Raw genomic sequence first — 22500 nt, forward strand, 5'->3', positions numbered from 1 at the left:
CCTGCTTCATCTGCTCTGCTAGCTGAAGCCTGCTACATCTACTCTGCTAGCTGAAGCCTGCTACATATACTCTGCTAGCTGAGGCCTGCTACATCTACTCTGCTAGCTGAGGCCTGCTACATCTACTCTGCTAGCTGAGGCCTGCTACATCTACTCTGCTAGCTGAAGCCTGCTACATCTCCTCTGCTAGCTGAAGCCTGCTACATCTACTCTGCTCTGCTAGCTGAGGCCTGCTACATCTACTCTGCTAGCTGAAGCCTGCTACATCTCCTCTGCTAGCTGAAGCCTGCTACATCTACTCTGCTCTGCTAGCTGAGGTCTGCTACATCTACTCTGCTAGCTGAAGCCTGCTACATCTCCTCTGCTAGCTGAGGCCTGCTACATCTACTCTGCTAGCTGAAGCCTGCTACATCTCCTCTGCTAGCTGAAGCCTGCTACATCTACTCTGCTCTGCTAGCTGAGGTCTGCTACATCTACTCTGCTAGCTGAAGCCTGCTACATCTACTCTGCTGGCTGAAGCCTGCTACATCTACTCTGCTAGCTGAAGCCTGCTACATCTACTCTGCTGGCTGAAGCCTGCTACATCTACAATGTTGTTTTTTACTCTTGCGGTGCTCAGTTTGTTAACTGGATGGGACTCTACTATTAGTGACAAATGTCGGTCCTGCAACTCGGAAGACTTGTTCTCACAGTTGGTCATTCCGTGCGGTGAAACCCTTGCTTTTGGTGTACTCTCCCTGTCCCCACTCCACTGTGTCTCGAACTCTCTCAGCTACGCAGTCTTTGCAAACTGGCGGCAGCTTCTCAGTCTCACTGTTCTAAAAGACTGCTTCACAATCACATCTGCCGACACTCTCCTGGACGTCACTGCCTCCAAGGACTCTCAGTCTCGACTGAACCCTCCATTCGTGGTGAGAAAGAGACTTCTTGTTCTTTTGTTGCTTTTGATGTCTGGAAATGCCAAATCCTGGCCCCATGTCTGTTAATCCTACCATTTGTAACACACCAGATGATTTTAAGAATATGCACGGGTTACGTTTCATTCACATTAATGCACGCAGTCTCTTACCTAAAATGGATATGATACGTATATGGGCAGAATCGACTGGTGCTCACATTATTGTTGTCTCTGAGACCTGGCTCTCCAAGTCCATATCAGATAGGGATGTTGCTTTAGATGGGTTTGATCTCTACCGCTCTGATCGTCCCCGGAGAGGCGGGGGCGTGGCTATCTATGTTAGATCATTTCTCGCTGCTCATGTCCTGCTTTCTACATCTGCTACTAAGCAATTTGAATTGTTAGCCTTGAATGTAGATCTGTCTGGAGGTCAACATCTAACCGTTGTTGGCTGCTATAGGCCCCCATCAGCCTCCCCTGATACATTGCCCTCCTTAATGCAGCTCCTGTCTCAGCTTCATTTTAATGAAATCATCCTCATAGGGGACCTGAACTGGGACTGGCTCTCCATAGCTTCAGATGATTTTAAAGCCCACTGCTTGTCTTTTGATTTCACCCAAATCATTGAAGGCCCCACACGACTAAATCCCAAACGTCCAGACAAATCGACGCTTCTGGACTTATTTATCACTAATAGGCCGCATAAATTCACTGCAGGTAGTGTTTTTGCAAATGACCTGAGTGATCATTGTGTAATTGGAGCTATCAGGGATAGCAAAATCCCTCGTTCTAAGCCCTGTGTCATCCAGAAGAGAGATCTAAAGAACTTCATAGAGCAAGCTTTCCTCCATGACCTGCTCGATGGGACCGTATTTTCCTGATAAGTGATGTTGACCTCGCCTGGGAATATTTTCACGATAGTTTTAGCTGTCTTATTAACAAGCATGCTCCTTTTCGGCGCTTCAGGGTTAAAGGTCGAAACACTCCCTGGTTCTCTAGCAAGCTGTCATCCCTCCTTCACAAAAGAAACCGGCTCTGGGCCGCTGCCAGGCAGTCCAACTCTGAAGCTGATTGGCTTTCTTTTCGGCAGGTGAGAAATAACTTCACTGCTTCTGTCAAAAAAGCAAAAAGTGATTTCTATCTTTTTCGTTCCACAGATAATCTGAATGACCCCAGAAGGTTTTGGAACACAGTTAAGTCCCTCTCAGCCAACTCCGGTCCTGCTGAGCTACCTTACCAAATTATCGACAACTCAGTACCAGTGTTCGATAAATCGGAGATGCTTAACTGTTTCAACAAACACTTTATAGCCTCCGGTTTACTGTTTGATTCCTTGTCAGGAGCCAACTCCCCACCTTCCGGTCCCCCTCCTCCTCCTTTGGCGAAAACCTCTGGTAGTCTTCCTGGGCACCACTCTTTCTCGTTCTCCCCCTTCTCTGTTAGTGATGTCTGGAAAGCCTTAAGAGAGCTAGACCCTAGGAAATCGGCAGGTCCTGACAATCTTCCCCCTCTCTTTCTGTGCCTTGCTGCAGATTTCATTGCAGAACCTGTATCACACATTTTCAATTTATCTATTTCTAACAATGTGATGCCAGAGGTCTGGAAAACCGCTTTTGTGCTCCCACTTCTGAAGGGGGGTGACCCAAAATGTTTGAACAACTACAGACCCATTTCAAAGTTTTCTGTCCTAGCCAAGGTCCTTGAGCGACTAATTAACGATCAGATCAAGGACTTCCTAGATTCACACAACATCCTATCGCCCCTTCAGTATGGCTTTAGGAAGCAGCACTGCTGCTGTCAAAGTGGTTAATGATATTACTAAGGCTTTGGATAAGAAGAATCACTGTGCTGCACTTTTTATCGACTTGTCTAAAGCCTTTGACACCGTCGATCATGCCATCTTATGCCAGCGCCTCTCTGATATTGGGCTGTCCCCTCATGCTGTTGGCTGGTTCACCAACTACCTGTCACAACGGAAACAGTCTGTGCAGTTTGGTGATCTCTCATCCAACTTGCTCACTGTTTCCAATGGCGTGCCACAGGGTTCGGTCTTGGGGCCAACTCTCTTCACCATTTATATCAATGAAATAGGATTAATCTCTAATGCTGCTGTTCAATTGTATGCGGATGACACAATCTTGTATTGCTTTGCATCCTCTATCAACCGTGCCTTTGAGGCTTTGCAGACTGCTTTTGATGCCCTTCAGTCCCAGCTGTTTCAGCTCAGACTGGTGTTGAATACAGGGAAGACCAAAGTCATGCATTTTTCCAAAAACAAGCGGGTGCCAAGTGCTCTTCCTGACATTGTATCATGTCAGGGTTCACCTATTGAGCTTGTGCCAAACTACAAATACCTTGGCATTCAACTGGACGACAGCCTCTCTTTTCAAGTGCACTTGCTAAGCTAAGCTTTTTCTTTAGAAACAAGTATTGTTTCTCAGCTGCTGCAAGAAAACGTCTGGTTGCTGCCACCTTTCTGCCTCTCTTGGACTACGGTGATGTCTTGTACATGAATGCCTCTGCTACCTCTCTTCAACATCTGGATGCAGTTTACCATGGCGCGTTAAGGTTTATAACAGGCTGTAAACCCCTTGTGCATCACTGTGTGCTATACTCTCTGGTTAACTGGTCATCTCTCTCTATCCGCCGAACCCTTCACTGGTATATTTTCATTTACAAATCCATCCTTGGTCTGCTCCCCTCCTACCTTTCTAACCACCTGTCACGCAAGCAATCCGTCTACGGCCTTCGCACACAGGACATCATCACATACTCCATCCCCTTGGTCCGGACCATGAAAGGCAAAAGGGTGTTCTCATTTGCAGCCCCTTCCTCTTGGAATTCTTTACAGCAGAGTCTGAAACTGTCTCATCTGATCCCTCTTTCCAGTTTCAAGCTCTTGCTGAGAGACATACAGTGCGAGTCCATGATTTGTTCTTGCAATTGAGTTGACCCTCCATTTTGCCCATTGCTGACCCCTCCCTGTCGCTATCTCTTTAGCTGTCTAGTTTTAGGTTTTGTAGTTTTAGTTTAGTTTTAGATTATCTTAGACTGTTTTAGTTTTAGACTATGTAGTTTTAGTTTAGTTTTAGACTATGTAGGCCAGGTTTTGTATTGTATTTGTTTGTGGTGGATGTTGTATGCCTGTGAACAGGTCACACTTGAAAATGAGCCCTTGGGGCTCAATGTGTTTTTTCCGGTATAAATAAAGGTTAAATAAAAATAAAAAATAAAAAGCTAACTCAACCTCTGACCCCGCATCAGAAACACTAGCATTAAGCTAACTCAACCATTGAGCTTACATTAACAGATTAGCATTAGGCTAGGGGTGGCTGTGACGCAGGAGGTAAAGCCGGCGTCTAATGATCGCAAGGTCAGCAGGTCGGCGGTTCAAACCCCTCAAAGCCACGTCGAGGTGTCCTTGGGCAAGACACTGAACCCCAAATTGCTCCCAGTGAGCGGGCCGGCGCCTTGCATGGTAGCTTGCCGCCGTTGGTGTGTGAATGTGTGTGTGGATGGGTGAATGAGAGGTTGTTGTAAAGCACTTTGGAATAAGGCGCTATATAAGAACAGTCCATTAAATGCAACCACCGACCCTACATTTGCAAAATTAGCATTCCACCACACACCACAGAGCGAGGCAACCACGTTAGAGTGGATGGGGCAGGGGGGGTGGGGGGGGTTGGGGTATTGCAGTATTGCAGAGGAGGGGGGGGGTGAAAATGTGTTAAAACCGCTTAGTTGCTTAGCAATAAAAGATAATGCTTTCCTAAGTGTGCTTGTGTGTGTGTGTGTGTGTGTGTGTGTGTGTGTGTGTGTGTGTGTGTGGCCGTGTGTGTGTGGCCGTGTGTGTGTGTGTGTGTGTGTGTGTGATGTGAGAAAACTGCCGTAGCTCCACTGAAGGGTGCTAGAGAAAAGGACCCCCGTTTCAGAAGCAGACGTTTAGCTTTCAGAGTAAACCTGAACCTCCATCTGCAGATTTATAACCCGCTCAGCAACCACAACCTGCTGTTATAAACCACCACAACCGTCTGTTATAAACAACCACAACCTTCTGTTATGAACAACCACAACCTTCTGTTATAAAACAACCACAACCTTCTGTTATGAATAACCACAACCTTCTGTTATGAACAACCAAAACCTTCTGTTATAGGCAAGGCAAGGCAAGGCAAGGTAAGTTTATTTGTATAGCACATTTCATACAACAGGGGCAATTCAAAGTGCTTTATATACATTATTTAAAAATACAGCAAGAGGAGCATAAGAAAATAAAAATTACAATGAATAAACGCAAATATAAAAAGTAAATAGATAAAACATTTAAAAAGACAATAGTTAATGGACAAAAGACATTGATAGAAGTGTTTGTGTTTAATCATAACTGGTGCAAAACATGAAGGTTTTTAGCTTAGATTTAAATATTTTAAGGGTTTGGGCCTGTTTGATTTCTTCAGGGAGTTTGTTCCAGGAGCATGCGGCAGCGTGACTGAAAGCTGCTGCACCGTGTTTTGTTTTTACTCTTGGGATTATTAGCTGATTAGTCTCAGCTCAGTTATACAACCACAACCTTCTGTTATAAACAACCAGAACCTTACCGATACAGATACAGATACATCTGTATATCCAGAACCAGAGATGCGGGCATGGCTACGCATGGCTACGCGACACCGAGTTGGACCTCTGACGTTACACGAAAGAAGAAGATCTGTATATCCCAGTATAGCTACAGATAGTCTTAGATATAACGCCATGTCATTATAGACAGTGATGGTCCTCTGTGGCTCAGTTGGTAGCTAGCATGGCGCAAACAAGGCTTAGGTTAGCGGTTCGATTCCCACTGGGACCATATATCTATGGTCTATACCTCTATTGATGTAAACCAGCTCCTTATCTTCTTGTGATTTTATGCATCTATGCTTTTTCCAAAATGTGTTTCTTTTTCCTTTCTTAAACACCAGGGGAGCCTCTCCTCCTAAATTTCGTTGTTTGGTACCTGTACTGTAACAATGACAAATAAAGTCTATCTATCTATATACTGGGAAATGTATGAACTCACTGCCATGTAAGTCGCTTGGGATAAAAGTGTCAGCTAAATGGCATATACTATAGACAGACAGACAGACAGACAGACAGACAGACAGATACATAGTGGTTTCACTGCGTAGCATATTTTAATTTTTAGAGAGCCCATGTGTGATGGTTTGATGTCGCTGGTGGGACGTTGCAGGTAAGAGTTTACCTTCTGCAGCAGCTGATATAGAGATAGATAGATAGATAGATAGATAGATAGATGGATAGATGGATGGATGGATGGAGAGATGGAGAGATAGACAGACGGACAGACGGACGGATAGATAGACAGATAGATTCTTACCTTCTGCAGCAGCTGAGAGCCGGAGTACTTGGCTGAGATGGACTTCATCTCTCCTCCAAACGCTGAGGCCCAGAGCTTCACCCTGGGAGAGGAGAGAGAGAGGAGACCCCGGGTCAGACACCAGACCACCAGAGACCAGACCACCAGACCACCAGAGACCAGACCCCCACCAGAGAGGCCAGACCCCCACCAGAGAGATCAGACCCCCAGACCAGACCCCCACCAGAGAGACCCAGAGAAAGCTGGACTAACTCACTCATAGGCTACTAACTCACTGATAGGCTACTTACACTGTCATCAGTTTTATTGATACATTTGCTGCATACGCTGAATTGAAACATACAATAATAAATAACATAGTTGTATGTTCCTAGGTTTTAAAAACAAATATGAGGTTAGGCATGGTCAGAAATGGTCTAGAAAAGTGGTGTGATACACCAGCAGGTTTTTAATATGACAAAATACTCCAAATAAATATAAATATATATAATATATAATATAAATAATGTTGTGTAGTGTTGAATGTTTTGTAGTGTTGAGTGTTGTGTAGTGTTGAGTGTTGTGTAGTGTTGAGTGTTGTGTAGTGCTGAGTGTTGTGTAGTGTTGAGTGCTGTGTAATGTTGAGTGTTTTGCAGTGTTGAGTGTTGTGTAGTGTTGAGTGTTTGGCAGTGTTGAGTGTTTGGCAGTGTTGAGTGTTTTGCAGTGTTGAGTAGTGTTGAGTGTTTTGCAGTGTTGCGTGTTGTGTAGTGTTGAGTGTTGTGTAGTGTTGAGTGTTGTGCAGTGTTGAGTGTTTTGCAGTGTTGAGTGTTTGGCAGCGTTGTGTTTTGCAGTGTTGAGTGTTTTGCAGTGTTGTGTAGTGTTGTGTAGTGTTGAGTGTTTTGCAGTGTTGAGTGTTTTGCAGTGTTGAGTAGTGTTGAGTGTTGTGTAGTGTTGAGTGTTTTACAGTGTTGAGTGTTTGGCAGTGTTGAGTGTTTTGCAGTGTTGAGTGTTTTGCAGTGTTGAGTGTTTTGCAGTGTTGAGTGGCAATATGTGGAAATTATTTCAGAGTTGTGAACACAGAAGCTGTTGCCACCACTTTGACAGTAATATCCTCCGTCTAATGGGTAACATTAATATGACAGCGTTGTTTTTAAAGGCAGGTTAATCACACATTAACTTATGTAATAAAACACAGATATACCGTGGGCCCACTAATGATATTGACACAGTTGCCATTAACCACTTGAATAGTTTATCAACAACTAAACTAAAAGGTCAGATCTGAGTCCTGTGGTGTTCACTCCGCTATGGAATCACATCATATGAATCTGAATCACATCATATGAATCTGAATCACATCATATGAATCTGAATCACATCATATAATAATAATAATAATAATAATAACTTTATTTGTATAGCGCTTTTCCTGCAAACGTTGCAGCTCAAAGTGCTTTAAACATTATATAATCTTAATTTAATTATTTTGTCATTCAAAGGCAATATGAATCTGAATCACATCATATGAATCTGAATCACTATCTGACTCCACACTCAACACACTCAACTTATTGCGATAGGCATCTTATGGCAGCTCTAAAACACGTTAGGTACATACGTATATATATATATATATATATATATATATATATATATATATATATATATATATATATATATATATATATATATATATATACTGCCCTACAAAGGCAAAAGGCAGTAACTTCACAGAGTGCAGAACTGAGAAAAATATAATTTCTACACACAGAGAGAGGTTAGGGTTAGGTTTAAGGCTAGGTTTAAGGCTAGGGTTAAGGGTTAAGGCTAGGATTAGGGTTAGGGCTAGGGTTAATTTATACTCACACAGAGAGAGGTTAGGGTTAGGTTTAAGGCTAGGGTTAAGGCTAGGATTAGGGCTAGGGTTAATTTATACTCACACAGAGAGAGGTTAGGGTTAGGTTTAAGGCTAGGGTTAAGGCTAGGATTAGGGTTAGGGTTAGTTTCTACTCACACAGAGAGAGGTTAGGGTTAGGGTTAGGGTTAGTTTCTACTCACACAGAGAGAGGGATCCCTTGATGCGTCCCGGCCACCCCGCCGGCCAGAGCCATCCCGAGCAGGACCAGACACACACACCACGCACACATCTTCACCCCGGACCGGGGACCCCTCTGCATGTTCACACTCCTCCGGTCGGACGCGCTGCGAGTTTGGGCTCGTCTCTGTGTCTCCGTGTGTCTGTCGTGGACACCCCCCCCCCCCGGAAGATCCAAGTCGGGAAAAGAAAAAAAAGCTTGAAAGAATCCCCTCTCGAACCGACAATTGTTTCACGAATCACGTTGTCATGTTTTGTTTCTGCAGCATGTCCCGGCAGCACGATGGTTTAAAAACGGTCAAAACGCGGACTCTTTTGCGGTCTCTCTCTCTCTCTCTCCCGGTATAGAGTTGTGTTGAGTGCGGCGATCTTGAGTGATCTCCTGCCGATTGAACCGGCAGTAATAATAATGATAATAATAACAACAATAGTATTGATATTATTCTAAGGGCTCGCGGCAACCCGGTTGAACTCGGTCTCGACTCCCCGCAATAGTATTGATATTATTATAAGGGCAGCGCCGCAAAGTCCCGTTAAACCCGGTGCCTTATAGGTGACCTACCCTGCCACCCTGCTGCCCTCCCTGCCACCGGAGAGTGGGGAGAGAGAGAGAGAGAAGAGAGCGGGATCATAAGAGAGTAGTGGAGAGAAGAGGAAGAGGAGGTGGAGGAGGTGGTGGTGGGGAGGAGGAGGAGGAGGAGGGGGAGACTGGGAGGATGAAACGATGCAGCGAGGAGGAAGGATGGAGGAGGAGGAGGAGGAGGAGGCGGGATGCTGCGACGAGGCTGCTCCTGGCTGGAGGAGAGGAGAGGGGAGAGGAGGATGCTGTTACTGTTGTTGTCCCGAATTACGACTCCTACTTCTCTGACCTGCCCCATCCAGCCGACTCTCTCTCTCTCTCTCTCTCTCTCTCTCTCTCTCTCTCTCTCTCTCTCTCTCTCTCTCTCTCTCTCTGTCTCTCTCTCTCTCGCTCTCTCTCTCTCTCGCTCTCTCGCTCTCTCTCTCTCTCTCTCCCTCACTCTCTCCTTCTCTCGCTCTCTGTCTCTCTCTCTCTCTTTCTCTCTCTCCGTCTCTCTCCCCCCCCCCCCCTCTCTCTCTCTGAGTGGTCTAGGGTGATACGGGGCTATAATAGCTCCTCTTCAGCTTTCACGTCAGATCAAGTCACCGCGCGGCTGTGTGCCCGGGTCACTGAAGCAGGAATTAGTGCAAAAGTGCTGACGAAAGCCAGGAAGAGAGAGAGAGACTGTGTGTGTGCGTGCGTGCGTGCGTGCGTGTGTGTGTGTGTGTGTGTGAGAGAGAGAGAGAGAGAGAGAGAGAGAGAGAGAGAGAGAGAGAGAGAGAGAGAGAGAGAGAGAGAGAGAGAGAGAGACAGGGATCGACAGGATTAGCCTTGGCTAATAGAAAAAAGGTCCGACAGTCTTTCGGGTCCGGACGATTAAACGCACTTTGCCGGACCAGATGTCCCGCTGACATCCCGCGGGGTTCGGCTCTCTGCTGAGGCGGCGGGGGGAGAGGCGCGCACCGGTGACAAGAGAAAACCCGGAAAGTCACCGTGGTGGTTTATCCCATAGACTCGGTCTGGACTGTCTGCCAAAGGCGCCGCTAACCTCTCCTACTGAATAATAATAATAATAATAATAATAATAATAATAATAATAATAATAATAACCTTTATTTGTATAGCACTTTTCCTGCAAACGTTGCAGTTCAAAGTGCTTCAACATATACCACACAAAAGCAATAATATAAACTACATAATAAAACAAGAATAAACCATACTATCCAAGGAGCATAGAACAAAAATAAACAAAATAACTAAAATAAAATAAACAAAATAACTAAATCATATAATATTTTTTTTTCTCTCTTTCTCTTTGTCTCGTCGTTCCCTGTCTTGACATTGCAAATGGAACTGCTACGCTTAAATCCTACTTTTAATTGCTCCACCAGTTTCTAATTAGTGATACGCTAATTATGATGATGTGTTGTTTGGTGTTGTTCAGAATGTGTGTGTTTAGACTGGAGGTTGTTCAGCTGTAGCCTAACCTCCATAGGTGTGTGTCATGTTGAGGTGTTCAGTCCGTAGGTGTGTGTCATGGCTGAGGTGTTCAGTCCGTAGGTGTGTGTCATGTTGAGGTATTCAGTCCGTAGGTGTGTGTCATGGCTGAGGTGTTCAGTCCGTAGGTGTGTGTCATGCTGAGGTGTTCAGTCCGTAGGTGTGTCATGTTGAGGTGTTCAGTGCGTAGGTGTGTGTCATGACTGAGGTGTTCAGTCCGTAGGTGTGTGTCATGGCTGAGGTGTTCAGTCCGTAGGTGTGTGTCATGTTGAGGTATTCAGTCCGTAGGTGTGTGTCATGGCTGAGGTGTTCAGTCCGTAGGTGTGTGTCATGCTGAGGTGTTCAGTCCGTAGGTGTGTGTCATGCTGAGGTGTTCAGTGCGTAGGTGTGTGTCATGCTGAGGTGTTCAGTCCGTAGGTGTGTGTCATGCTGAGGTGTTCAGTGCGTAGGTGTGTGTCATAGCTGAGGTGTGTGTGTCATGACTGAGGTGTTCAGTGCGTAGGTGTGTGTCATGACTGAGGTGTTCAGTGCGTAGGTGTGTGTCATGGCTGAGGTGTTCAGTCCGTAGGTGTGTGTCATGGCTGAGGTGTTCAGTCCGTAGGTGTGTGTCATGGCTGAGGTGTTCAGTCTGTAGGTGTGTGTCATTGCTGAGGTGTTCAGTCCGTAGGTGTCATGGCTGAGGTGTTCAGTCCGTAGTTGTATGTTATGCTGAGGTGTTCAGTCCGTAGGTGTGTGTCATGCTGAGGTGTCCAGTCCTTAGGTGTGTGTCATGGCTGAGGTGTTCAGTCCGTAGGTGTGTGTCATGCTGAGGTGTTCAGTCCGTAGGTGTGTGTCATGCTGAGGTGTTCAGTCCGTAGGTGTGTGTCATGCTGAGGTGTTCAGTCCGTAGGTGTGTGTCATGCTTAGGTGTTCAGTCCGTAGGTGTGTGTCATGGCTGCGGTGTTCAGTCCGTAGGTGTGTGTCATGCTGAGGTGTTCAGTCCGTAGGTGTGTGTCATGTTGAGGTGTTCAGTCCGTAGGTGTGTGTCATGGCTGAGGTGTTCAGTCCGTAGGTGTGTGTCATGGCTGAGGTGTTCAGTCCGTAGGTGTGTATCATGCTGAGGTGTTCAGTCTGTAGGTGTGTGTCATGCTGAGGTGTTCAGTCCGTAAGTGTGTGTCATGCTGAGGTGTTCAGTCCGTAGGTGTGTGTCATGTTGAGGTGTTCAGTCCGTAGGTGTGTGTCATGCTGAGGTGTTCAGTCTGTAGGTGTGTGTCATGCTGAGGTGTTCAGTCCGTAGGTGTGTGTCATGTTGAGGTGTTCAGTCCGTAGGTGTGTGTCATGCTGAGGTGTGTGTGTCATGACTGAGGTGTTCAGTGCGTAGGTGTGTGTCATGACTGAGGTGTTCAGTGCGTAGGTGTGTGTCATGGCTGAGGTGTTCAGTCCGTAGGTGTGTGTCATGGCTGAGGTGTTCAGTCCGTAGGTGTGTGTCATGGCTGAGGTGTTCAGTCTGTAGGTGTGTGTCATTGCTGAGGTGTTCAGTCCGTAGGTGTCATGGCTGAGGTGTTCAGTCCGTAGTTGTATGTTATGCTGAGGTGTTCAGTCCGTAGGTGTGTGTCATGCTGAGGTGTCCAGTCCTTAGGTGTGTGTCATGGCTGAGGTGTTCAGTCCGTAGGTGTGTGTCATGCTGAGGTGTTCAGTCCGTAGGTGTGTGTCATGCTGAGGTGTTCAGTCCGTAGGTGTGTGTCATGCTGAGGTGTTCAGTCCGTAGGTGTGTGTCATGCTTAGGTGTTCAGTCCGTAGGTGTGTGTCATGGCTGCGGTGTTCAGTCCGTAGGTGTGTGTCATGCTGAGGTGTTCAGTCCGTAGGTGTGTGTCATGTTGAGGTGTTCAGTCCGTAGGTGTGTGTCATGGCTGAGGTGTTCAGTCCGTAGGTGTGTGTCATGGCTGAGGTGTTCAGTCCGTAGGTGTGTATCATGCTGAGGTGTTCAGTCTGTAGGTGTGTGTCATGCTGAGGTGTTCAGTCCGTAAGTGTGTGTCATGCTGAGGTGTTCAGTCCGTAGGTGTGTGTCATGTTGAGGTGTTCAGTCCGTAGGTGTGTGTCATGCTGAGGTGTTCAGTCTGTAGGTGTGTGTCATGCTGAGGTGTTCAGTCCGTAGGTGTGTGTCATGTTGAGGTGTTCAGTCCGTAGGTGTGTGTCATGCTGAGGTGTGTGTGTCATGACTGAGGTGTTCAGTGCGTAGGTGTGTGTCATGACTGAGGTGTTCAGTCCGTAGGTGTGTGTCATGCTGAGGTGTTCAGTCCGTAGGTGTGTGTCATGGTTGAGGTGTTCAGTCCGTAGGTGTGTGTCATGCTGAGGTGTTCAGTCCGTAGGTGTGTGTCATGGCTGAGGTGTTCAGTGCGTAGGTGTGTGTCATGCTGAGGTCTTCAGTCTGTAGGTGTGTGTCATGGCTGAGGAGGTGAAGCTGTACAAACTAAAAACTAAAACTGATCTGTTTTAAAAAGTCATTTTGACTCTTTTGTGCCCCCCCCTCCCTCTCTCTCTCTCTCTCTCTCTCTCCCCCTCCCTCCCTCTAACCTCTCCCTCCCTCTCTCTAACCTCTCCCTCCCTCTCTCTCTCTCTCTCCCTCCCTCTAACCTCTCCCTCCCTCTCTCTCTCTCTCCCTCTACCCTCTCCCTCTCTCTCTCTCCCTCTACCCTCTTTCTCCCCCTCCCTCTCTCTCTCTCTCTTGGTTCCAAGATGGCGGCGCGTTCACACGCGAGGCTGGGAGCGCTCCTACTATCGGTGCTTTTTAGGGCTTTTATGTACATTTGTATGTACTTTTTTATTTCAGTACTTTTAGGGAACTGTTGTGTAAATAGTACCTACAGCAGGCACGACTTACTAGAAGTTGATGCGCAAAACGGGAGGACAGTAACAGCGGAGTTTCTGAAATAACAAAGGATTCCGGACGATATTGCCCGAGCACCGGGGAAAGATTGGTACACAGTCCCGACCCTGAGGCGCAAACGTCGGCGTAGGGACCGCAAGCAACGCCGGGGCCGCAGGGGAGGCCTGCTAGCGAGGCTGAGGAGGAGCCCGGACAAGCCAGCTTTGCCGAGTATATTCCTCTCTAACGTAAGATCCCTAGCTAACAAGATGGACGAACTGAGACTGCAGGTAGCTACCAACAACACCGTGGGGGATAGCTGTGTGATTATTCTCACAGAAACCTGGCTCAGCGCTTCCATTGTCGACTCTGCAGTCGCGCTACAAGGCCGCTCGCTACACCGAGCGGACACGACGGAGCTTAGCGAGAAAAAGCACGGGGGCGGCCTGGTTATATCTACGAAGGACAGCTGGTGCTTAAACACAAAAACTGTGAGTAGCCACTGCTCCCCAGACCTGGAATACTTGACTGTTAAATGCCGACCCACATACCTCCCGAGGGAATTCAACGCAGTGTACATAACAGCAGTTTACATTGCACCAAGCGCGGATGCTAGCTTAGCATTAGCCCGGCTACATGACGTCATCAGTGGTGGACAGAGCACAGATCCTCAAGCAGTGCACATCACAGCGGGGGATTTTAATCATGCTGATCTGAAGGTAGTACTACCCAAGTTTTATCAGCATGTTAAATGTGCAACAAGAGGAGATAACACACTGGACAAGGTATACACCAACATCAAGCTTGCCTACAAAGCTAGACCGCTAGCTCATCTAGGCATGTCTGACCACGTGTCCATCCTCCTGATCCCAGTCTACACTCCCATGAGGAAAAGTGCTCCCATCACCGCTAAGACTGTCAGAACCTGGCCAGCAGGGTCCGCTCCACTGCAGATCTGCCTGAATGACACCTCATGGCAGGAATATGAGCATGAGGACCTGGAACAGTTCACGTCGTCGGTTCTGAACCACATAGTGAACTGCACCAACTCAGCCAACGTGGACAAACGTGTCCGGGTCTACCCCAACACGAAGCCATGGATGACTGAGAAGGTCCGACAACTGCTCAAGGAGAGGAACAACGCCTTCTCAGCGAAGGACAAACTGCTGTACAACACCACCAGGGCTAACCTAAACCGTGGCATCCGGGAGGCCAAGGCAGACCACAGAGAGAAGATTGAGGAATGCTTCCTGAGCAACGACTCCAGGCCGGTGTGGCAGGGGGTTCAGCACATGACAAACTTCAGAGCCAACAGGCTCACAGCCGCTGAGGGCGACCCCCTGCTGGCAGAAGAGCTGAACTCCTTCTACGCCCGGTTCGACGAGGGGCGAACGGAGGTAACCACAACACAAACACCACTCTCTCCAGCTCTCAGCAGCCTCACCCTCACAGAGCATAAAGTGAGACGCATGCTGAAGGCGGTGGACCCCAGAAAAGCCACAGGGCCGGATGGCGTCCTGGGACGGGTGCTGAGGGACTGTGCCGACCAGCTGGCCGGGGTTTTCACCAACATCTACAACCAGTCCCTGTCCCAGGCCACCATCCCACGCTGCCTGAAAACCTCAACAATCATCCCAGTCCCGAAGAAAAGCACGGTGAGCTGCCTAAACGACTACCGCCCGGTGGCACTCACACCAATCATCATGAAGTGCTTCGAGAAACTGGTCCGGGCCCACATAGTCACATGCCTCCCGCCCAACCTGGATCCATACCAGTTCGCCTACAGAGTCCACAGGTCCACAGAGGACGCCATCGCGATGACTCTCCACTCCACTCTATCCCACCTAGAGGGGGGGAACAGCTACGCGAGACTGCTCTTTGTGGACTTCAGCTCTGCTTTCAACACTATCCTTCCAGACAGGCTAGTGACCAAACTACTAGACCTGGGACTATCACACTCCATCTGCGCATGGATCAAGGACTTCCTGTCTGACCGCCCCCAGAGGGTGCGGGTGGGCTCCCACACCTCCACAGACCTCAGACTCAGCACTGGGTCCCCCCAGGGCTGCGTGCTGAGCCCCATCCTCTACAACCTCTACACCCACGACTTCACCCCCGTCCACCCCAGCAACTCCATCATAAAGTTTGCAGACGACACCACCGTGGTGGGCTGCATCTCGGGGGGGGGACGAGGCGGTGTACAGGGATGGGGTGGAGCAGCTGGGCAAGCTGTGCAAGGTTAACAACCTGCTGCTGAACCAGTTAAAGACACAGGAAATCATCGTGGACTTCAGGAGGAAAAAATCTGTCTCAAAGTCTCAACTCTCCGATTCCTGGGGGTGCACATACAGGAGGACCTGTCCTGGAGGACCAACACAGCAGCCATCATCAAGAAGGCACAACAGCGGCTCTACTTCCTGAGAGTCCTCAGGAAATACCACCTCAGACAGGAGCTGCTTGTGACCTTCTACCGCTGCACAGTGGAGAGCATCCTCACCTACTGCATTTGCGTGTGGTTCTCCAGCTGCACAGCCGCAGAGAGGAATGCGCTACAGAGAGTCGTGAGATCGGCCCAGAAGATCATCGGCGCCCCCCTCCCCTCTCTGGAAGAGCTGTACAACACACGCTGCCTCAGAAAGGCCTCCAAGATCTCCAGGGACCCATCCCACCCTGGGAACGAACACTTTGTTCGGCTGCGCTCAGGCAGGCGGTTCAGGACCATGTTCGCACGGGCAAATAGACTGAAGCTCAGCTTCTACCCTAGGGCCATTCAGGCCCTGAACACAGCAAAGACCTAGGTTCTAGGCCCTGGACAATCCAGACAATTTGATGGCAGCTACTAGATTGTAAACATAAGTGCAATATTGAACTGTGAACACTCTAAACCTGCTAACTGCGACACTTTAATGAATGTGCAACAAATACTATGTGCAATATGACAACCCTTGTGTACATAAGGTTCAGATATAGGAGAAAGTTAGGATATTTATAGCATAGCATAGAGTACAGCACAGTGTTTTATTGTATAGTATAGTAGTATAGTATAGTAGATAGTGTACATAGCCTTTATTTATGTAAACCAGCTCTTTTCCCTTTTTTTATTTTACCCTTGGCCCTCTTGTTTTTTTTGTCTTTTTTCCAAGCACCAGGGGAGCCCCCCCTCCTAAATTTCGTTGTATGGTACCTGTACTGTATTAATGACAATAAAGACCATTCATTCATTCATTCATTCATTCATTCATTCATTCCCTCTAACCTCTCTTTCTCCCCCTCCTTCTTTCTTTCTCTCTCCCTCCCTCCCTCTACCCTCTCCCTCTCTCTCTCCCCTTCTCTCTCCCTCCCTCTACCCTCTCCCTCCCTCTCTCTCTCTCTCTCTCTCTCTCTCCTTCTACCCTCTTTCTCCCCCTCCCTCTCTCTCTCTCCCTCCCCCCTCTCTCTCCCTCCCTCTCCCTCCCTCCCTCTACCCTCTACCTCCCTCTCTCTCTCCCCTTCTCTTTCTCCCTCCCTCCCTCTCTCTCCCTCTACCCTCTCCCTCCCTCTCTCCCCCCCCTCCTCCCCTCCCTCCTCCTCCCCCCCCCCCCCCCCTGGTGTGTGTGCGACGGCGGTTCTTATCAGCCGCTGCCTGGCGGCGGGCGTGCGGCGTGGAGAATGGATTGTCAAGTCAACCAGAGTCAGAGCAGCCTCCCCCCCCCTCCCCCCCAGCCTCCCAGCCTCCCCCACCTCCCACCCCCGCCCCCCGCAGGTAACCAGGGCACACAACGTCTCAGACAGCGGGTCGCCTCATTCCCGGTAAAAGGGACAGGAATAATAGGAAACAGCGGAGGCAGAGAGGAGGCTGGGGGAAGGATGGGGGGAGGCTGGGGGGGAGAGGGGGAGGAGGGAGGTTTCTGACTGAAGCATGGGTTTCAGGTAGAGAGCTCTAATCTCTGCTGAGAGTATTCCACCAACACAAAAGCTCCTTAGAAATATGAGGAACTACACCCTGCGGCGGTGGAAGGAGCTGTAGAGGTCGACGGGGGTCGTGTGGCGATGAGAACAGGTGTACAGGGGTAGCAGGAACAACACACTGGTTTTTAGATTCAGGTTTTAGATTCTAAACTTTGTTGTCGTGGCGCAGTAGTACAAGGCACCGAGGCGACGAAACGTAGTTTGGCTTCTAAGCAGATTTATAAAGTGCAAATAGTGTCATAGGGCAAAAGACATGAAAATGTAGACAGTGTATGGTATTATAGTATGAGGTATTACAGTATGAGGTATTACAGTATGAGGTATTATAGTATGAGGTATTACAGTATGAGGTATTACAGTATGAGGTATTACAGTATGAGGTATTACAGTATGAGGTATTACAGTATGATGTATTACAGTATGAGGTATTACAGTATGAGGTATTACAGTATGAGGTATTATAGTATGAGGTATTACAGTATGGGGGAGTCGGTGCCGGGTGGGTGTCGGTGCCGGGTGGGTGGTCGGTGCCGGTGTCAGAATCAGAAAGCTCTGATGAGAGCGAGCGGCAGGTAGAGCACGTGCTCCCCGCCCTCGCCGCCCCATCTCGGTGCGCAGGCGGCGGCAGCGGCGAATAACATCGCCGTGTTAACGCCGCCATTGCGAAAATCACTGTCTGCAGCGGAGGCGGAGCTTCTGAGCAAGCTCCACCTCTTCTTCTTCCGCCGTGGTGACGAATAGACCGTCAACGACTGCGAAACTGAGGTTTCGGCGTGATGCGGCACTGGCTCTACCTCTAAACGACGGAGCCATGCCCCACTCGGCATCCCCAGCCCCCGCCGCTGACCACTGGGAGGGCCCGCTACGGCCCCCCACGGCAGCGTGGCCCGGTTTCACTGGCGGAGGGGTCGGTAATAAAAACGTTCTGGGCAGGCACCTCCCCAAGTAGGGATGGTCCCGCCCGCTCAGCCGGCCCTGACATCACGCCGCACTCACCCAGCTGAGTGGTCGGTGCCGGTGTCAGAATCAGAAAGCTCTGATGAGAGCGAGCGGCAGGTAGAGGCCCACGAGCTCCCCGCCCTCGCCGCCCCATCTCGGTGCGCAGGCGGCGGCAGCGGCGAATAACATCGCCGTGTTTAACGCCGCCATTGCGAAAATCACCACAGACCGACCAACGATCTGTTTGCAGCGGAGGCGGAGCTTCTGAGCAAGCTCCACCTCTTCTTCTTCCGCCGTGGTGACGAATAGACCGTCAACGACTGCGAAACGGAGATTTCGGCGTGATGCGGCACTGGCTCTACCTCTAAACGACGGAGCCATGCCCCACTCGGCATCCCCAGCCCCCGCCGCTGACCACTGGGAGGGCCCGCTACGGCCCCCCACGGCAGCGTGGCCCGGTTTCACTGGCGGAGGGGTCGGTAATGACCCCACCACCGGTTTCCTCTTCATGGCTGCTACCTCATAAAGAGGCAAAAGAAGGAAAATCCCCACCTTACTTTTTCAGTAAAGGAGATTTTTCCCATGTTATCTACCGGAGCGGAGACCCACCTGCCTTGTCGGAGCGTGGTCCAATCGCTACCGGTTAGAAACAAGGCGGAGACTGGCCCAGCTTACCAGCGTGTGGCCAGCTCTCTGCCTAGCGGACTAACCCCTATCACGACACAAAGGGGGTTAAACACCCCTGTCTGTAGCCGTATGGAGGGACCGTTATTTACATCAAAAACTCCTCCATGTCTATCAAGACCTGGCCCAGCTCATGAGCGTGCGGCCGGTTTTTTGGTTATCAGGCATAATAAACCTACGTCGATAAAGGGCATTGTTACTCAAAACAAGCACTCTTTACAGACGGCAAACCATCCCTAAGGAGGATTTTCCATGGTATCTACCAGAGCGGAGACCCACCTGCCTTGTCAGAGTGTGGTCGAATCGCTACCGGTTAGAAACAAGGCGGAGACTGGCCCAGCTTACCGGCGTGTGGCCAGCTCTCTGCCTAGCGGACTTACCCCTATCACGACACGAGGCGGGTTAAACACCCCTGTCTGTAGCCGTATAGAGGGACCGTTATCTACCAGAGCGGAGATCGACCTGCCTTGTCAGAGTGTGGTCGACTCGCTACCGGTTAGAAACAAACCGGAGACTGGCCCAGCTTACCGGCGTGTGGCCAGCTCTCTGCCTAACGGACTTACCCCTATCACGACACGTAGCGGGTTAAACACCCCTGTATGTAGCCGTATAGAGGGGTCGTTATGTACATCAAAAACCCCTCCATGTCTATCAAGACCTGGCCCAGCTCATGAGCGTGCGGCCGGTTCTTTGATTATCAGGCATAATAAACCTGTGTCAATAAAGAGCATTGTTACACATAACAAACACTCTTTACAGACGGCAGCCCATCCCTTTCGAAATGACCCCACCTTGGGCTGTGCCACCTCCTCGGTGTGCAGCGGCGGCTGGGATCATACAGAAATTCAAGTTTTTTCTGTCGACTGCACCACAACAGACGGTCCAGCCGCTGTCGTTGCGTTATGCAGAATGACTAGAAGGGACAGGTATTCTGTCGGGCTGGCTAGACAGGACATTGAGGAGGGGATATGCACTACAGTTCATTCAGCCTCCTCCGCCCTTCAGGGGCGTGAGAGAGACTGTTTTTTGTCCTGCCCGATAAAGACACGTGCGCTCCAGGAGGAGATTACGAATCTCCTAACAAAGGGCGCAGTGACATTGGTTCCGAGGGACCAGTGGGACATGAGATGGTACTCCCCGTATTTCCTTGTCCCAAAGAATTCGGGAGACATGAGACCCATACTAGATTTCAGGGTCCTCAACGAGAGAGTGGCGAAACGCCCCTTTCGTAGATATCTGAGGGTCGCGTATTTCGTGTGCCAATCACAGAGTGGCACAGGAAATTCCTACGTTTTGCTTTCCAAGGGAAGGTTTACGAGTACACGCGCCTGCCCTTCGGGTGCACGCTTGCTCCTCGTTTTTTCTCCAAATGCGTGCAGACAGCACTCGAACCACTGAGGCGAAACGAGATACGCATTTTAGCATATCTCGACGACCTACTGGTCTTGGCCCAATGCCCAAATCGAGCCATTCGGGACGCAACCTCACTGGTGCAGCACCTCACTCAGCTGGGGTTAGCTGTAAACTGGACAGAGAGTGCTCCGTGGCCGGCTCAACAGTTTTCCTATCTAGGCATTCAGTTGGTTACTGCTGAGATGAGGGCCAGTTTATTGGCACCACGGAGAGCGACACTGACGTCAGCTCTCCGGGTGTGTCGAGTGACAAATACAATCACCGCTCTGTCAAGGATGTCCTTACTAGGACTGATGTCTGCAGCCCATGTAGTGGTCCCCTTAGGCCTGTTACACATGCGCAGACTGCAGAGGCGGTTCGCACGACTGCGACGGGTTCCAGTGAGACGCCGTCGCAAGTTGATTGTAATACAGAGATCGGTCAAAACCGACCTGAGCTACTGGAGAGACCCGCGCGGAGTCGCGCGCGGAGTCGCCTGAGTTCGCTGTAAGCTCTCCACATTCCAGGTCTGCTCAACGAAGGAGCAGATCTGTTATCACGGGGAGGCCCGAGGGACGACGACTGGAGGTTAGCACCCTCCATTGTGTCGCTGATTTGGGCACGGTTCGGGCAAGCAGAAGTGGTTCTGTTTGCGTCACGGACGAATGCGCAGTGTCGCCTTTGGTTCTCCCTGCGCGAACAGGACAACCCGCCATTGGGAGTCGTTACATTCGCACACCACCCATGGCCGAGGGTCCTGTTATACGCGTTCCCACCCCTGACATCTATCCTCCCACTGTTGGCACGAGTGAGGTCAGAGAGGCTAGAGTTAATTCTTGTAGCCCCGGACCGTCCCGGAGCCCCGTGGTTTCCGGAACTGATGGAGATGTTGGTAGAGGGCCCATGGCCCATACCTCATCGACAAGATGCACTCTCTCAAGCCGGAGGCTTGGTGAGGGGCCGCCTATGAGGGGGGGCCCCTCATGGCCTGGTTACTGAGAGGGATTGTTAGAACGCAGGGGTCTGACAGACGCGGTCATTCAGACCATTCAGAGTGCGCGCGCGCAATCCACTGCAAAGGGATATGCGGCGCGCTGGCGAGTTTTACACAGTGGTGTGAGGGACAGGACGTTGACCCTGTATGTTGTCGGGTCGAAACGTTCTTGTGTTTCTTACAGTCGCTGTTGACAAGGGATTGGCGGCGGGAACTATTAAAGTTTACGCGGCTGCCATCTCAGCTTGTCATGAGGGTTTTGCGACAACGACACTGGTTTTTCAGTCATTCGCTGGTTAAGCGTTTTTTGACTGGAGTGTGTAGGCTTAGACGCCCTCATAGGACTCTAATGCCAAAATGGGACCTGTCGATTGTGCTAGAGGCGCTGTGCGTGCCCCCATTCGAACCCATTGTCACTGTGTCGTTGCGTTTTATTGTCTCTCAAGACGAGTCTACTCCTCGCCTTGACTACGGCTGAGCGAGTGAGTGATTTGTGCGCTCTCTCGTCACTAGGGTTGGGTACCGAAAATCGGTACCGGTAGGTACCGGTTACTTTACATTCGGTATGTACCCGTACCGAATCGCAAAGGAGATTTCGGTACCTCATTTCGGTACTTTACTGGTGACTCGTGACGTCACATCGCCTGTTAAATTTCCACTCAGTGAAAGCAGCGAGTACGGAAGGATAACGAGAAGGTTGCTAATAGCAACTTCCGCTAGCGGGTTGGCATAACGCGACGCTCGACTTATGGGTGCGTTCCGTAAACTCGTTCTGGAATTCTGATCACCACTCGTGGAATGCCTTCTGTCCAATCAAATGACTTGCTCCCCTTATGACGTCGGGCCCAGTGTGCGCTGCGACGCTCTCAGAGCGAGTTTACGAACGCAAGCCTTTGATTGGACAGTGCACTCCAGGATTCGACGCGTCTGTTGATGACGTAGTGCGGATGTGTGGCTGCGTCTCTGCCAGGTGGACAACATGATCGGGGATCTCCTGATATTCGGGTACTGTGTCAGATCATGTATATATCATGTAGATATATCCTTATCCTACTACTGTGTCTGAAAAATCGTCATGTCATCATGGACCAGAGAGGGGGAGGGGAGTAGTAGTAGCTGAGCGGCAACAGAGTTTGGATTTTGACGAGGTGGAGGGCTCCAGTTCATCAGAGTTATATTTCCTCTTGGTCTTCTTGGTTCCGGGGGCTATGCAGGCCTCTTCACTAGATCCCTTTTCTAAGAATATTCTGATGTCCTTGAGGGGCTGCCGAACAAGTGTGTACTGTACTCGTA

General features: G+C 49.7%; 1 protein-coding gene across 1 annotated transcript in view; it reads right to left on the bottom strand.

Annotated features, from left to right (window-relative positions):
* cacna2d3a (calcium channel, voltage-dependent, alpha 2/delta subunit 3a) overlaps positions 1-8365 on the bottom strand; it is a gene marked incomplete at both ends in the record, with an annotated part of 220511 nt that extends 212146 nt beyond the window's left edge. The window contains 2 exons of the mRNA XM_080527471.1: positions 6276-6357; positions 8313-8365. Coding sequence (XP_080383597.1) covers positions 6276-6357; positions 8313-8365 — 135 coding nt within the window. The remainder of the gene's footprint in view (positions 1-6275; positions 6358-8312) is intronic.
* Between the last annotated feature and the right edge of the window lie 14135 nt (positions 8366-22500).

This window comes from Nansenia antarctica (assembly GCF_963989245.1).
Source record: "Nansenia antarctica genome assembly, chromosome: 3".
Classification (NCBI taxonomy): Eukaryota; Metazoa; Chordata; class Actinopteri; order Argentiniformes; family Microstomatidae; genus Nansenia; species Nansenia antarctica.